General features: G+C 40.8%; 1 protein-coding gene across 1 annotated transcript in view; it reads left to right on the forward strand.

The window, feature by feature from the left end:
- FAM83A (family with sequence similarity 83 member A) overlaps window positions 1-18,507 on the forward strand; it is a 28,979-nt gene extending 10,472 nt beyond the window's left edge. Inside the window, exons 2-4 of the mRNA XM_075270130.1 lie at window positions 708-875; window positions 1,905-2,029; window positions 17,733-18,507. Of these exons, the coding sequence (XP_075126231.1) occupies window positions 708-875; window positions 1,905-2,029; window positions 17,733-18,330 (891 nt within the window). The 3' untranslated portion in view covers window positions 18,331-18,507. The remainder of the gene's footprint in view (window positions 1-707; window positions 876-1,904; window positions 2,030-17,732) is intronic.
- Window positions 18,508-18,861: the final 354 nt, after the last annotated feature.

Raw genomic sequence — 18,861 nt, forward strand, 5'->3', positions numbered from 1 at the left:
GAACATCATAATACACACCTCAGCTGCTGCAGAACATCATAATACACACCTCAGCTGCTGCAGAACATCATAGTACACACCTCAGCTGCTGCAGAACATCATAATACAGCCTCAGCCGCTGCAGAACATCAAAATACACACCTCAGCTGCTGTAAAACATCATAGTACACAGCTCAGCTGCTGCAGAACATCATAATACAGATCTCAGCTGCTGCAGAACATCATAGTACACACCTCAGCTGCTGCAGAACATCATAATACACACCTCAGCTGCTGCAGAACATCATAATACACACCTCAGCTGCTGCAGAACATCATAATACACACCTCAGCTGCTGCAGAACATCAAAATACACCCTCAGCTGCTGCAGAACATCATAATACACATCTCAGCTGCTGCAGAACATCATAATACACACCTCAGCTGCTGCAGAACATCATAATACACACCTCAGCTGCTGCAGAACATCATAATACACACCTCAGCTGCTGCAGAACATCATAATACACACCTAAGCTGCTGCAGAACATCATAATACACACCTCAGCCGCTGCAGAACATCATAATACACATCTCAGCTGCTGCAGAACATGATCACACACACCCCAGCTAATTCCTCTTCTGTAAATGCATTTCTATAGAAAAATTTATTTGGCTAATTATTAGAGAATTTTTGTAACTAATCCCATTGTCATGTTGTGTCCAGGTCATCGCTATACTGATGGATGAATTCACTGACGCCGAGATCTTCTGTGATGTATTAGAAGCTGCAAACAAAAGGAGTGTGTTTGTCTACTTACTCCTGGACGCCAGCAAGTTACAGTCATTTATGGTGATGTGCGAGAAACTGCAAGTCAGAGACCTTCACCTGAAGGTACAGAGCGTGATCTGCCTCCATATTACACAGCTTATACATCACTTCATGCAATAGCACCCGGCATCATAATTGTGCCCAATGTGGGGGATTCTTGGTGCTTTTCTCATTACAGAAGATGCAAATATTGGCAGTATGCATGTGATAGTTACAGCCTTACATTGTGCTGGAAATAGCTGATCAGCAGGTGTACCTGGTGTGGGATTCCCGTCAATCCAGTATTGATGACCTATTTTAAACAAGACCTTTTACCAATTCCACCAGGTTCATTTATTTGCACCCTCTAACAGGCTCCACTGATTCTGGCACAGTTGGAAATTTTTCTCTAGCCCCCACCGTTCCTGAGCAATCAGTGTGACTAGTTTTGGCACCTGATATACTGTTTAGGCTCTGTACTTTCAAGTGGTTGGTGCAAGGGGCGTGATTCTGAGCTCTGATGTCCTTTGATTGGACAGTGTCACAAAGCTCAGAATCACGCCCACCTCCTGCTCCTGTCTGAGCCCACCTGACAGAGCCTAAACAGCATATCAGGCCAAAACTAACTACACTGATTGCTCAAGAGCGGTGGGGGCTAGAGAGAAGATTCCAACTATGCCAGAATCAGTGGACCAGAGTCTATTAAATGGTTCAACTAACTTGGCTTGGTAGAGGTGCTGATAGGTCCTACTTAATATAAAACGGTAAGAGGGGGGGAAGAGGGGGATGGAGATGCAGCTTTGTTCTCTGAAACATTAAGACCTCTGATTAGCTCAAAGCACTTGGTACAACTCTTACTTCACAACTGGAAGAGCTGCCCTCTTAACCCGGAGAAATAGAGAAGAGTAGGGGAAGGGGGAACAATCCAAAATCTGCAGGTTACACAGAAAATTTCTGGCTGACTAGAGAGTAAGTTGGAGCAGTTGAGGATGACCCCGGCGTGCGCTGTGTTCTCTTAGGCCTTTGTTATATGCTTGATATTGCATTACATGAGCCTCACACTTACTGTATCTTCATGCATCTTGTCTTGACATCGTCTTCTCAAACTTGCAGAACATATCCATCAGGAGCGTGACTGGAGAAGTCTACTGCTCAAAATCGGGCAAGAAGTTTTTTGGCCAAATTCATGAAAAGTTTATTATATCTGACTGGAGGTTTGTCCTCTCCGGAACATACAGGTACGAGACCTTCTATATTTTTCATACATCCATTGTCATAACTGGCCCTTACTAGAGAATGCTGAGGGTCAAACTCAGGATCAGGGGTGGTGTCTAGGCCTGTTGTGACACAGAAGAGGCTTGAAGACCTTAGGACAGGGTTAGGAAACCTTCGGCTCTCCAGCTCCTGTGAAACTACAACTCCCAACATGCTCCATTCGCTTCCATTGGAGTTCCAAGAACAGCAGAGCCAGTATGCATGCTGGGAGTTGTAGTTTTGCAACAGCTGGAGAGCCGCACATTCCCTACCCCTGCCTTAGGGAATGCGCACTGAATGGCAGATCGCAGGCCAAGAGAGGGGAGGGGAGGTGAGGTTAGTTGTTTTTATTATTTGCCTGCACCTCCCCTGGTCCTCTACTTATTATACTCTGGAAAGACTCCAAAGTGTAATAACAAATTGCGGCTGTTGAACACCCAAAAATTTTGGGTTCAGCCAAATCTGAAATTTTTGGAAAATTTGCACCAATCCTAGTTGGTTGTGAACCAGTTCAGGCATTCCTCCTCAGGAGCCTACTGAGGTCTCCCCACTATGGAGTCATCCTACTGTTCTCTAAAGCAGATGGTGGGGCAGTAAGCAGGGGCGGACACCCCTTACAACCAACCAATAGGACGAAGGGATGGAGCCACCTAGACCTTCTACAGGTCTGATAGCAACCTCAGGAGTTACCTACAAGTAGAATAAAAAAATATTTCTACGTCTTCACAATGGATTTGAAGACAGATAATGGGAATCTCATCTTATCGGAGCAGATCAGGAGTAAATAGGGCGTCACCGTTTTAGAAATTCATTTGACTTTGAGTGAGAGATTTATAATTGTCAAATAATGCTCCATACGTAGGCAAGACGTAGACGCTCAGGTCCCATTCATCAGATCTGGCAGCGACCAGCTTATCTTCCATCACATCTATGGAAATGTAGAGAATAATTAATACAGGATAATACACAGCCTTTAAAAAAAATGTGTGAAAAGAAACATCAAAGGCTCTTTGTAATCTGGAACCAAAGGTATAAAACATCTATTATCCTGCACAGGGTTCCCGGAGAAGATGTATTATTAATGAGGCTCAGTAGGTGTGGAGGGCAGCGCTGCAGCTGCTGGGTGTGTGCTCCGACTAGTCCCTGCGCCCTCTCACAGCCTGGTGGTTACACATTTGCAAGGGTATTATAAAAGTCTCCCTGGTTCTGGTCCAAAAGCTCAGCTTGGGGCCCCGGCACAACTTCTCCTCACAACTGTCACCCTGGACATTTTTTTAGCATTTGCATTTCCCTTTCCTTCTCTGGTGCAGACCACCATGACGACTTCTTCACAACTTGTCTGTGCACATCATTCCCATCCTCAGTTGGTGCCCCCACACAGTAATCGTACCACCTTTTGGTCCACAACCTCCCCCACAGAATCCCTCCTTGACTATATGCCGCTGACCAACTGCTGTTTTTTGCCATAAAAGGTGAATTCTCTCCTTTCTGACAGTGGAAGGCTGTGTATCCTAAATCTTTTCACTCCAGTGCACCAGAGGGCAGGGGGAATAAATTTAGGATCCACAGAAAAGTGGATCTAAAAAGTTTAACCAGCCCTAGTGTGGCAAGGATGATCTGCGGGCCCCCCTGGCTTCTGGACCCCTATAGTTTTCTTCTTCACCAAGCCAAAGAATCAGCTGGGCAGCAAGATTTTGCAAGATTTTTGACTGAATTTCCTCCAAAAATAAAAAAAAAGTTTCTATTTCGCCATAACTTGTAACCTGCAGGCAAGAATTAATATGAGAAATCATATACCCCTTCAGAAATGGATACTGTAATACTAGATAATCTCTAGAACATGCGTTTGCCCCGGAGAGGCGCTTTAATGATATAATAGCAGGGTAGTTATATGTTGGTGCGGAATTAAAAAAGATCTATAAAAATTCCCTCTTAATTAATTCTTAGTTGGATCTCTTATCTTCGGAAATGCTGGCGAGAATGTAGGCAGGTTATTGAGAATTGGAGCCTATTAATAAGCAGTTCTGTACCAGATAGAGATCAGAATATATCGCGTTACAATCCTGGGAGTAGCCAACTTATCTTACAAGAAGATATAACTCTCCTACCAAGGTGCAATTCATCCAAGAATACTAAGAATTCATGAATTTGCCACGTGCAAAAAACACGAGGAGCTCCAGGTCTACGGGAAAAAGCCGACTAGTCACGAGTCCACCGATCGTAGAAGATGACAGATTTGTTTGGTGGATATAAAGAGCATGTAGTCAGGAAATATAAAAATATAAATATAAATTAGTATACAAGAAAAATTTTTGGATTATTTAATATTTATGGGATTCTTTGACAATCTACATACAGCGACCACCCAAAACTCCAAAACTATGTCAAGGGAGAAATGGATTTGACTCTTGATCATGGTCTTAATGGTCATGATCAATTGGACAAGCCCATTAGATGGTGAAAATTTTTTCATTAGCCACTTCCGGACCACCCATAGAGTATATATGTCCGGGAAGTGGTTGCCTAGTTCTGATAGGATGTACCAGTACGTCCAGTCAGAACACAGAACACAGAGATCGTGCAGCTACTGAAGCTGGGAGTCGGCTGTAACTTCAGCCGGAGCTCCCAGAGAGATGGCAGGGAAGGTTTATTCCCTTCTCTGCCATCTTGATATCTCGATCGCTGTGTATACAGCACTCAATAAGCGATGTATACACGGCTATGGGCACCGCCATGATGCAGCCGCCCTCTGACCTGGTGGTCACGTGATCCGCCAGGAGCAGCGTCTTGCAAGAGCTGCTGGGTCCTACAGGACCCAGATCAGCTCTGCATAGTGTGTATACAGCATGCAGGAGGCTGTATTCCTCCTGCAACTGAGGCTAAATGTACCAGCCCCAGTTATAGGAGAAATCAGCCTCCAATACAAAAAATAGTGATCAGATGTCCCCAAAGGTCTTTTATCACCTTATGGGGAGACAATCTGAAAAAAATATATATATATATATATATATATATATATATATATATCCTATTAATATTATAAATGTGAAAGTTTGTGGGTTTGTGAGTTTGTGTGTGTTTGGATGTTCGGATGTTTGTTCCTCAATCACGCAAAAACTGCTCCACCGATTTGGCTGAAATTTTCCACAAACATAGTTAATACACCCGATTGCGCAATAGGCTACTTTTCGTCACAATAGCGCACATACGTTTGTGCCAGGAACCCCACAAAACCCAAACTCACACCACCATCTCTGCAATCTCACACACTTTGGACCATAGCAAGCCACAAAATTCATATTGCCCTCTACAGCAGAGGTCAGCAACCCCACACAATCACATATACATATACTTTACCACTTTGCCCCTCCCCTTAACGATACTCCAGGAGGCGCTCTATAACGCTCCGGAGCAGCCATGTTTGCCGACCCCCACCGCTCTGACAATCCGCGACACCGCCCACCCATGTCAATACCCCTAGGTGGTCTAATAAATGCAAAAAAAAAAAGTTTAAAAAAAAGTAAAAAAAAAATAAAAACAAATAAAAAGGATTAAAAATTCAAATCACCCCCCTTTCCCTAGAACACATATAAAAGTAGTTAAAAACTGTGAAACACATACATGTTAGGTATCCCCACGTCCGAAATCGTCCGCTCTACAAAGCTATACAAATATTTTTCCTGTTTGGTAAACGCCGTAGCGGGAAAAATGGTCAAAAGTGCCAAACCGCCGTTTTTTCACTGTTTTGATTCTGATAAAAATTTGAATAAAAAGTGATCAAAGCAATAACATTTCCCAAAAATGGTATGAACTACAAAGTACACCCGGTCACGCAAAAAAGACGCCCTATGCATCCCCGTACACCGACGTATAAAAAAGTTACGCCTGTCAGAATATGGCGACTTTTCAAAAAAAATTTTTTTAACATAGTTTTGGATTTTTTAAAGGGGTCAAAATGTAAATAAAACCATATAAATTTGGTATCCCCGGAATCGTAACGAACACAGAATACAGGGGACATGTCAATTTGGTTGCACAGTGAACGCCGTAAAACCAAAGCCTGTAAGAAAGTCGCAGAAATGCATTTTTTCTTCAAATCCACCCCATTCTGAATTTTTTCCCTGCTTCCCAGTACATTATATAGAATAAATAATGGTGGCATCATGAACAAAAATTTGTCCCAGAAAAATTAAGACCTCATATGGCCCTGTGAGTGGAGAAATAAAAAAAGTTATGGGGTTTAGAAGGAGGGGAGTCAAAAACAAAAAACCAAAATCAAAAAATGCCATCGGCGGGAAAGGGTTAACTTCAAATACCTCTGTCCCAAAGTCACTATGTAACGTTTCTCACAACATTGTATATATAGCAGCTCAAATACAAATTAACTTCAACACAAAAGTCTCACGTATTCTCTGAATTACAGAAACAACAAGATACAAAGTTACATTTCATATCCCATACCTTATACACAGTACGAAAACCTTACCCGTGCCTGTATATACCCACTGCTACAGTCACCGCAGACGAAGTCGCAGGTACCAGCTAGTATATATATATATATATATATATATATATATATATATATATATATATATATAATAAAAAAGTTTTTAAAAAATGTAAATAAAATAATAATAAAAAAATTAATAATAATACGCTAATAAAACCCCGTTATTAAAGGTTATAGCCCCACCCCCGACGACACCATACAAAATGAAAATTACAGTAACGGAGAGGAAAAACTATTTTATAAAGTTTTTCAGTGACACTTTGTGTTATTAAATAAAAAAAATTATAATAAATTGAAAACCAGACACAATTTCCCTCCTATTTTGTTTATATTTTCCCGGATATAAAATAAATTAAAACACATTCGAAAATAAAAACAACATAAAAATAAAGCCCTATGTGCCCCCGAAAAAAGACACAAAAATTAGTTAGAAAAATATTACAGACCTCAAAACCGCACATACAAAATAAACCGAAAATGTGTCTGGTCCTGGAGCACAAATTGGCCCGGTACTGAAGTGGTTAAATGTTATCAAGCCAAGATTTCTCTTAGGGAGCGTTCACACTACCGTCGGTGTCCGACATGTAGTGTCCGCTCCTGCATGCAGGGTTCTTCTGTCCGCTTGAGAAGTCGGACATCTTCTCTTGCGGACAGGAAAGGACGGGCACGGAGTGCAAAAGAACGCACCCGATGCCCATTCAAGTGAATGACAGGTGTCACGGACACAGCTAGTGTCCGCTCCTAGTGTCCGTGACAGATTTTGAGCGGACACTAGGAGCGGACACTACATGTCGGACACCGACGGTAGTGTGAACACCCCCTTACTATTAGACAAGCCAACCCATGCTGATGTTCTGCAACCTAAAATACTGTACAAAAACATCTCCTTCGCCCACATCTGCTTAGCTCCAGGGTTCCTCACACTTATGACATTACATAAACTGGCCGTATATTTTTCGCACTCCTGTAGTAGGTCAGTGAAGCTAATGTCAGAACCTGCCCAATATACGGGAAGCTTGAGTGTTGCATTTTTCCTTTCCTAGAGTGGACCCTCGGGCTGTAGCTACATGTACACAAACTGCTTTCTTGAGACCCAATTCTTGACATTAATTCAAACAACTTGTATGAATTATCTTCCTAGGTTCTCCAAAGGGGGAGCCTGGGGCCGTGCTGGTGTTATGAACTCCTAGTGGTATGGACTTTATAGTAGAGGAAGGACAACGTTGTCTTCCATTGACATACCTTACACTAGAGTGCCAGACTTTGAAGTCTCAGGATGGAATCGTTCCTTCAGTGAGATGAATGAGATCCAATCCCTATTCCTCATCGACCTCCAATTACCCGGAACAGAATTTTGGGCCTATTTAGATACAATAAATCCAAGACACTAGCTTATACATTTTCTTCCACTGGGACCCCAAGAGGCAGAATCTTATGGATGACCCTAGAAATGTAAAAAAATTTATAATTTGCAAAAATGTATTTTATAATATAGACATTAGGACATTAAAATAAGCACAAAGAAAGAGAGTCTCATGGTAACAGTCTGATGTCTGCAATGCCAGGGCTCTGGACCAGCTGGGCTACAAAATTTCACCTACACCAACAGCGTTTTCAAGCTACTTGAGTTAGGATTGAGGTACCCAAGACCAGGTAACTCTTACTAGTCCAGACATGGACTCCATGGATAAGGAGCTGTAGGGCAAGTAAACCCCAAGGGGTCTACTTGGTATGGTTGTGTTGGCTGTGATGGGCAATGACAAGCATAAACGTTGCAAGAATGTAGCGGGAAAGGTATAGAAGACATTTGAGAAATGGGGGCAGTCCAAAAGTAGTAGTCAGGCAAGTGCATCAGTGGTTGAAGGTTGAACCAAGGGTTGGGTGACTGTGGTCATTCAGGGTCGTGTCTGTGGTACCATAGAGAGTAATTCAGATGGATAAACCAAGATTTACTGGCCATGAAAATTCACATACACAATGTAATACAGAGTGACGGAGACAATCAGTCAGGCAAGCTGGGTCAATTTACAAATGGTCGATCGGAAACAAAAAACTATAATATACCCGTAATAGTCAGCTATGAAGAAACTTCTCTCTTTCACAAGTGGCCAGATAAAAAATAATTTTCTCCATTTTCCTTTTGATGAGGGCTTGTTTTTTGCAGGCTGGGCTGTAGTTTTATCGGCACGATTCTGAGATACATACGACTTTTTTATACCTTTTTCAGATTATTTCCTTTATTCAGCTTCGGAGGTTTCAGCGTTGAGTCACAGAGAGGTCTATGGTAGCGAGGGAGCAGAGCTGAGTGCATGCATGACAGGACATATACCCCTGGGCTGCTCTGCCTCTGACATGTGGAAAATCACTTATGAGCTTTAGCTCCGCAGTCGGTGTCAGCACATGTGCTCAGCTCACTGGGAAATGATTGCATGACATATATGAAGGGTGACAGGCCGGGGAGCGATCACAATGAGGGAGTTCCAATCACTTACCTGCATTTGTCTCCGATTTGACACCTCAATTATACTGTCAAAACAAAAAGAGCTGACGTGCATGCTGGGAAATTGTATAGAATGGGCCGTGGGATATTCATGGGATAGGATCATGTGCGGCGTACGTGGGGGAGGCCCAGTAACACTGGCTTGTTGGGAGTGTAACTATAGGGGATGCTGAATATTCTTGGGCTAACCCAGTCCCTGGATCCTAAGGGGGATCCAAAAGCTCTGCCCCATATCAGAGCTTCTTCAGACTCCAGCTCCCATTGGATTCCATTGGAAACAGAAAAATAAACCAAATGATTGTGTCTTTAGTAATATAAATTAATTACTAATTATGACTTACTTAAAAGTGCCAGTAAAAGAAAGTAGAAGTCTGATGTACTAAAAGTAGAAAAGTGACGAATGGTACGAACACGGATAAGCAAAAAAGAAAAAATAATCTTTTGGTTTGTCTTGTTAACATGGGACACAAAATGTAAAATATAAAAAAAAAAAAAATTCAAACTAAATTTTCAATTTTTTTTCCAATGCTAATGTACACTTTTTTTTTTTTTTTTTTTTTTTTATAAATCCACAATACTATTACACTGGATGCCGGATCTTTAAAGAGTGGCTATAGCTACCGGATCTATGCTGTAATGTACAGCGGAGACCCAGAGTTAATGCCCTCAATCATAATGAACTCATTGCATTGCGGTGTGGCCCCCGCAAATTAACTAAAAAAAAAACAAAACAGGGCCAGTTCCATACCTTTAATGTTGCAGGCCAGCTTCCGGCGGGAATACATATAAAAGTAAAAAATTGCTATGAAAAATAAAAAAGTGATGGGGTTTGGGAGGAGGGGTAGTCAAAAACGAAAAACAAAAATCAAAAAATGTCTGCAGCGAGAAGGGGGTTAATTAATTAATTTATGTAATTACAGTATTTATTTTTTTAAGTATCTTGTATAAAGAGTTCTATGCCTGCTTCCCCATGCCAAAACTTCTTACTGTTGTGCCCTGGCAGCTCAGCGTTATCATGGAAACACTTAAAGGGATTCTACCATTAAACTACCAACAGTCGACTCTGCCCGAGGCCTAGAAGTTTCACCGCCTGCGCCGGAAGAATACACATGAAGATGACATTCCAGAAGAAGATGGAGGCGGCGCTGGAGAATTTTCTCGCAGCATTGGGGACGCCCCCAGTGCTGTTTGAGCACTAAGGACCGCCCCCAGTGCTGCTAGAGAACTCTTTTGCATACCGACGGAAAACTGAATTTTAACCGAACGGCGGGGAGAAGAAGACATCTAAAGGTAGGAAAAGAATAGCCTTTCTTAAGGCTATTCTGACGTGTCAACGACAAAAAAAAGTTTTTAATGGTAGAATCCCTTTAATTTCTCACTTACAGTGAAATATAAAATCTGGATTTTGATTGGTTATCAAAAAATTTTACTTTTTATATTTTTATGGTAAAGAGAAGGTCGCTATTGTATAACTATTGTATAACATTTTGGCTGAAGGGAAAGCTGATTCATGAAATTTAAGCTGAAATATCTCTAATATAAAGAGCGGAATGTTCCCCATTACTAACACCTGTTATAATTCCTAGCTCAGGGTCATTTCTAGACGTGACGATGCCAAAAATTCTAAACTGTACAAGTTTCTTCAGAAAGATCCATCATATTTTTCTCAGATGACAAAAATTCGACTTCTAATAACAAAGTTAAAATAAAACTATATATATATATATATATATATATATATATATATATATATATATATATATACAGAGCAATTTTTGTGTTTTATTTTTTTTATCACTGCGTTCCACAATCCTTTTTTTTTTTTTTCTCCCGATGTAGCCATATTATTTTTTAGAACAAGATGTATTTTTTTTTAAAGTACTATTATGAGGGTATATATAATGTATTGAACTTTTTTATAAATGGGGTGTTTTTGTACTTTTTTAAATACATTTTTGGAATTGTTTTTGAGTGCTTTTTTTTACATGTTAAAGGGATTTTCTGGCCCCAAATTAATTTTTCACCCAGATCCTGTACAGATCAGCCGTTTTAGCAGCCTCCAGGTACCGGAATCTACTAGTGATCCGGTATTCTGTGGATAGGTGATCAATATGGAAAATAATTTTTTTTTTACTTTATGAACTATGTTGTCATATCTACCTAATTTATTACCTGTTTTTGTGTTTTACCCTTTTTGCACAATAAATCACTTTCAAAAAGTTGTATCGGCAGATTCTAAGAGCGGAAAAATGATTGACAGTCAACGGAGCTTTATGTTTTTAGGATGTAGTGAGTGTACTGTGGTGTGGTGTAGCCGTATTATTTGACAACATGACTCCATTATATGGGAATATTATGGCAGTAATGTAGTGGTCTCGGTATATTATTTTGTAGATGAGGTTGGAGAAGACATCAGTCCATCAAGTTCAACCTATAATCTTACAATCCCTACGGTGTTGATCCAGAAAAGAAAACAAACCCATGAGGCTTATACCAATTGCCCCATTTCAGGGGAAAAAAATTCCTTCCCGACTCCAATCTGGCAGTCAGTATGTTGGATATTATTTGGGTACTCTGTGGTGGTTTTATGTGCGTTGTATATAACCGTATTATTGTGGCACTCTATGGCGGTATTATGTGAACAAAGAGATCCATTTTCTATAAACCCAGCTTTTGAACCTTTTGCCACCTTTTGGTCTCTCTATGGCCCCACGTTAGTGCCCACGTTGCCCCGTATAATCTGAACCCTACATTTCCGCTCTATACACTTTCACTTTTCACACCTTTCCAGCTAAATACCCATTTATCTTAATTTTAGTAAGCTAATTATCGTCTTTCATTTGTTGATTTACTTTTTGGATGTTTTTTCATTTATAATCTTCCTGTCATATAGAAGTTATGGTATTGGATGTTGTCCAGGGCAGTTGTGTGCAGCTGGCAGAGACTCCAGGGATAGGTGCCAGGGCTGGGTGTAGGCTCTGCAGCTGGCATGCTTATCCATCATCCTTACATAAAACCGCCACTAATTTATGAGTACAGGTGTATGGCGTGAATACAAACACGCACTCTCAATACGCTCCATTGCTTTCATTCACTAATTTATGGGAAATTATTTTTGTCACGTCAGGGGGGGAGGGGGAGGATGTGATAAAAGTGGAGGAATGCCGTAATATGATAGGGATGTTTTTGCTTTCATTGCTATACAAATTTTCAACTTTTTGTAATTTTTTTTAAATTATATATTTTTTGGAAACTTACAATATTTTTTAAAATTAAAATAATTTGTCCTTTGCTTTGCTGATATTGTGTTGATCTTTTTGGTCAGGTGAAAAAAAAATAATTGCTATTGTGTGCACCTTCATGCAACTTATAGTCAACACGGTTGGGGCTTCTTCAGGGTTTGCAGATATGGAAGTTACTCGGGTTAGGGTAAGTAGGGTTAGTGTTATTGTTAGCAAGGGCAGGAGTTGGAATTAGTAGGGTAGGGATTTTGGGTTAGCAGGTTAGGAACTACTAAGGTTAGAGATTGGTAGAGTTGGGGTTGCAAAGTGAACACCCTGTTCTGGATTCTTAATGTCTGGCATTGCAACAGGGCCACTGTGGCTGGTACTGCAATAGGGTAAGTGTGGCTGGAACGGTAGTGGGGGAATTGTGGCTCGTACAGTAATGGGGGTAATATGGTTCATACCATAAAGGAGGAATTGTGGCTGGCACTGCAATGGGACACTGTGGCTAGTACTGTAGTGGGGGAACTGTAGCTGATACTATAGTGGGGGAATTGTGGTGGGTAGTGTAATAGGGGAACTGGTAGCTATTAATGTAGTAGTGGAATCGTGGATGCTACAGTACTATGAAAATTGTGGCTGATACTGTAATGGGGGAATTATGGCTAGTACTATAATGGGGACACTATGTCTGGTACTGTAATAGGGGAATCGTGGCTGCTATTGTAATACAAGAATGGTGGCTGGTACTGTAATGGGGGAATTGTGGCTGCTATTATAATACAAGAAATGTGGCTAGTACTGTAATGGGGACACTATGCCCAATACTGTAATGGGGGAATTGTATCTGGTACTGTAAAAGGGGAATTGAGGTGAGTACTATAATAGCTAGTACATTAATGGGGACACCATAGCTAGTACTATAACGGGGACACCATAGTTAGTACTATAATGGGGACACCATAGCTAGTACTATAACAGGGACACCATAGCTGTAATGGGGACACCATAGCTAGTACTATAATGGGGACACCATAACTAGTACTATAATGGGGACACCATAGCTAGTACTATAATGGGGACACCATAGATAGTACTATAATGGGGACACCATAGCTAGTACTATAACAGGGACACCATAGCTGTAATGGGGACACCATAGCTAGTACTATAATGGGGACACCATAACTAGTACTATAATGGGGACACCATAACTAGTACTATAATGGGGACACCATAGCTAGTACTATAATGGGGACACCATAGCTAGTACTATAATGGGGACACCATAGCTAGTACTATAATGGGGACACCATAGCTAGTACTATAATGGGGACACCATAGCTAGTACTATAATGGGGACACCATAGATAGTACTATAATGGGGACACCATAGCTAGTACTATAATGTGGACACCATAGCTGGTACTATAATGGGGACACCATAGCTGGTACTATAATGGGGACACCATAGATGGTACTATAATGGGGACACCATAGCTAGTACTATAATGGGGACACCATAACTAGTACTATAATGGGGACACCATAGCTAGTACTATAATGGGGACACCATAGCTAGTACTATAATGGGGACACCATAGCTAGTACTATAACAGGGACACCATAGCTGTAATGGGGACACCATAGCTAGTACTATAATGGGGACACCATAGCTAGTACTATAACAGGGACACCATAGCTGTAATGGGGACACCATAGCTAGTACTATAATGGGGACACCATAACTAGTACTATAATGGGGACACCATAACTAGTACTATAATGGGGACACCATAGCTAGTACTATAATGGGGACACCATAGCTAGTACTATAATGGGGACACCATAGATAGTACTATAATGGGGACACCATAGCTAGTACTATAATGTGGACACCATAGCTGGTACTATAATGGGGACACCATAGCTGGTACTATAATGGGGACACCATAGATGGTACTATAATGGGGACACCATAGCTAGTACTATAATGGGGACACCATAACTAGTACTATAATGGGGACACTATAGCTAGTACTATAATGGGGACACCATAGGTAGTACTATAATGGGGACACCATAGCTAGTACTATAATGGGGACACCATAGCTAGTACTATAATGGGGACACCATAGCTAGTACAATAATGGGGACACCATAGCTGTAATGGGGACACCATAGCTAGTACTATAATGGGGACATTGTGACTGGTATTGTATTGGGGACACACTGGCTAGTACTATAATGGGGACACCATAGCTAGTACTATAATGGGGACACCATAGCTAGTACTATAATGGGGACACCATAGCTAGTACTATAATGGGGACACTATAGCTAGTACAATAATGGGGACACCATAGCTGTAATGGGGACACCATAGCTAGTACTATAATGGGGACATTGTGACTGGTATTGTATTGGGGACACACTGGCTAGTACTATGATGAGTCAATGTGATTGTCACCTAATATGAGCAGAGTTGTTGCACTATTATTACGGCACTGTGCACACCCACACACTTATGCTGCTATTAATTCCCATCTTGAGAGTTCTTAGTTTAAATTTCTTTGACTACAGGGTATTTGTCTCATAAATTTTAAGAAACCCAATAATATCACCATTTACACCCAAGGCTTCTTCGAGGAGTTTGTTGGCTCTCAGTTGAAATCTGTCAACCCTCTGCTGACAGGTACAACCCCGCATCCATTCTCACATGTATTCTATGGTTACTGCTCACTGCGGAAACAACCTGAGATCCAAGTCACCTATTTTACTTTACCTTCACTCTACAATTGTCGTGTAATCTGACCTCATAGATATATGTATTTCGCAATTTGTGTTTTTGTTTTTTTAAAAACTTTATCCCTCATGGATTGTGGTGCAAAAGTTTTAGGCATCTGTAGAAAAATGTTGCAAAGTAAGAAAGTTTTCAGAAATAGAAGGGTTAATAGTTTATTTCATATTATATATATACATAGTATATTATGTCAGTTGTCGGGATTCAGGGCTTTACATGACGCCCACTGAAATCGATGGACAACCATGTACTGCGCAAGTGCTAGCAAGCTCCCAGGATGAGAGTCCATTCTCTATGCCCTGGTTACAAATTTTGGGGGCTCCAATAGTATTTAAAGGCAATTTTTCCCCTTCCAATTCTATATTCAGACAAGGATAGTAATACAGTATAGCCTTGTATATTAATGTTCTGTGAAGAATTCCAGCAAGTATATTCATTAGTCAAAAAATTACATAAAAATAAACCAATAAGTAAGTCTTAGGAATCCCATGATGCTCCACTGCTGTCATCTAAAGAGCTTAAAGGGGCTCTATCATTGGGAAAAGTCATTTTTAACTAAGCACATCCTTGCATAGGCTTTGGAAAAAGCTATTCCACACCTACCTTTAGTATGTAAATCGCCTCAGTGGTTTTTGAATGAGCCCATTTTTATTCATATGCTAATTAGCTTCCAGCCAGCACAGGAAGTTCCCAGAAGCACTCGTCCCTGCCTTTCTCTCCTTTCTCGGTGCACCCCGAAAGTCCTATCGTGCACCCTCTGCCTATTCTTTCCTATAAATGTATACAGCACAGGCTGCTGATGATGACTCAGCTTCCTGTTTGCACACACACAGATAGAAGAGAAAGGCAGGGACGAGTGCTGTCGGGAACTTCCTGTGCTGGCTGGAAGCTCATTAGCAAATGAATAAAAACTGACTTATTCAAAAGCTACTGAGGCAATTTACATACAAAAGGTAGGTGTGGAATAGCCTTTCTAAAGCCTATGCAAGGGTATGCTTAGCTAAAAATTACTTTTCCCAATGATAGAGCCCCTTTAAGAAGTCAATGCTGAGTGGACAAAACCCTTTGGTTGTTGCTTTTGTCACTTTCACATAGTAGATGAGGTTGGATGAAGACACTGCTTCATCAAGTCCAACCCATAACCCTATAGTGTTGATCCAGAGGAAGGCAAAAAAATTGCCCTAAGTCAGAGCTAAAAATTCTGTCTTGACTATAAATGAGTATAAAACTTGCCCTTAACAAATCGAAAAAATCTATAACAATTTTAAAAAAATTATAAAAAACATTGGTTAATTTTTTTTTTTGCAAAAAATAAGAATAAAAGTCATAAAACAAAAAAAAAAAGCCCATTCATTACTAGCATTTACTAGCAAATTTTAGGTGTTCATACGTGAACTATGGAGTAAAAAAACACAGGGAAAAAATAATATAAACTTTAAAAAAAATTACTTAAATTTAAATGTTTAAATAGACCAAAATTAAAAAAACAAGAGGTCACTGAAAAAATTGAAAAAGGGTAAAACACACTGAGGTCAAAGTGGTAATTAAAAAAAACGTCATAATTGGGCCAGGTTCTCAACAGGTTAAATGTGAGCCCAATGAGGGCAAAGAGACTGATCCAACAGGGACTCCAAGATGTTTGGGCGCAGAGGGGTGACCGGCCGCCTGACTGGGGCTTGACTGGGGCCTTACTTTGATTTTTGGTGCAGCTAAACTTCACTCTAATAATTGTGCTATAATAATACTTGTATTTACCCCCAAGGGTGAATATTTGGAAGATCCAGTTGAAGTGTCAATAAAATTATCTCCATCTCTCCGTCTCTGTTCCTACACGCTCATAATTACCAGGAATTGACAAGACTTTGTTGTGCTTTGATTTTTGCATTCTTGTGTCAATAGTCAGCCTATTGAACAGGTCTGTGATCTTTGGGGCAGCGGCGGGGGCCTTCATGTTCTTTTATGTCATGGCTCCATCACGCCTATCTATCACTCCAAAAGCAAATCCAGAGGCTTAGGAAACATCCGTGGCCCTGGAGCTTGTGGAAACTGGACAGTATGGTGGCTCAGTGGTTAGCACTGTTGCCTTTGGCCAAGTATACGACCAATGGAAACATCTCACCATGTTCTCTCTGTCTTTGTGCAGGATTCTTCTGGTTTCTACCTATGGTGGCTACATGTGAAACTACTAAGTGGTTCCAAATTGTAAACTCAGCTCTACTACATCTATAATCTATATGTCAGTAACGTAAAGAAGACCTTTCACCACCTCCACTTCTTTGCATCCTTTAATAGGTGACACTGCATTGATTCTGAAATTTTTTCTCTAGCCCCCACCATTCTTGAGCAATAATTAGCACAATTATGTTCTCTACTGTCAGATGGGCGGTCCCTGTCCTTCATTTGCATCCCTAGGACCACCCACCTGACAGTAGAGCACATAATTGTGCTAAAAACAACAGAAGTTATTGCTTCAGAACAATGGGAGCTAGAGAAAAAAATTCCAACGACATTGGAATCAGTGGAGCGGAGACGATAGAAGGAGGCTATGAGTTAGAGTTGGTGGAGGTGATGAAAAATCTTCCAAAAATAAAAGAACATCTGAACTTTCACCGAATTTTGACTTTGACCATGTCTTATCTTGTGTTTTCAGCTTCACGTGGCTATCTGGGCAAGTTCATAGGAACTTTGTGACCAAGTTTACTGGAGAGGTGGTTGAGTTATTCGATGAGGAGTTCAGACATCTCTACGCCTTATCAAAACCAGTGATGGGATTAAAGTCTCCTGCCCCAATGAAGCCAGTATTGAGGAAAGAGGAAAGCGTCACGAGCGCCATGACAGACAGCAGTACCCAAGAGAGTGCAAACACCACATCGGACCTTCTGAGCAGCTCCCCAGCTACCAGCATCTCCCAACTTTCCCAACGTCCCTCATCGCCTACTACTCCAATCGTAACTCCAACTATAACTCCAACTATAACTCCAACGATAACTCCAACGATAACTCCAACGAAGTCTCCGCTTCAGAGAATTAATTCCTTCCATGGATACCCTACCTTGAGATCACCTCCACCCCAAACCAACTACCAAGTGAACTACTACCAGAGGAATTATCAGCCCGAAAGCCCAACACAGTTCTTCAACAACAATAACAACATTTACCGCTCCATGAGAAACCGTAGAGAAGACTTTAACCCAACACCAAGGTTCACCCAAGGATGGAGATTCTTCTCCAAGCCAACATTAATTTAGGTCAAGAAGACGATGTTATTATGGAGATACATCGAATGCACTGAAAGATAACAAAAAAAAACCCTAAAAATATGAGCGTGCAATATACATGACTCTATTGTGATGACGTTCCTCACAAAAATGAACAATTTTAGCCTATCCCGGATATTTTAAAGTGTTGATATGGTGCAGATAGAAAGTTTTGATAGGTTGATTTCCTATAAGCAAATTTTCTATTTCTGGACTATTGTTGGATATCTTGTTACTGTTGGGGGTCCATATCTACAACATGCGGTCAGGAAGGTCTGAACTCATACACAGAAGATGGTTGAGAAGAAATCTCTCACCACTTTTTCTGCCATTAAACCACCACCATGTGGGTATACCCAATGATAAAGGGCTGCTAAATTTGCTCAGCGATCGAGTACGGTAAATTTCGCGATCGGATGGAAAATGATCGGAAATCGGATTTTAAAATCGATCCTGAAATCTCAAGATCGGCTCAACCCTACTAAGGTTGTGTCACAGAGAGGCAGTCTCTTGTATAGCAGA

The sequence above is a fragment of the Leptodactylus fuscus genome, chromosome 4 (assembly GCF_031893055.1).
Source record: "Leptodactylus fuscus isolate aLepFus1 chromosome 4, aLepFus1.hap2, whole genome shotgun sequence".
NCBI lineage: Eukaryota > Metazoa > Chordata > Amphibia > Anura > Leptodactylidae > Leptodactylus > Leptodactylus fuscus.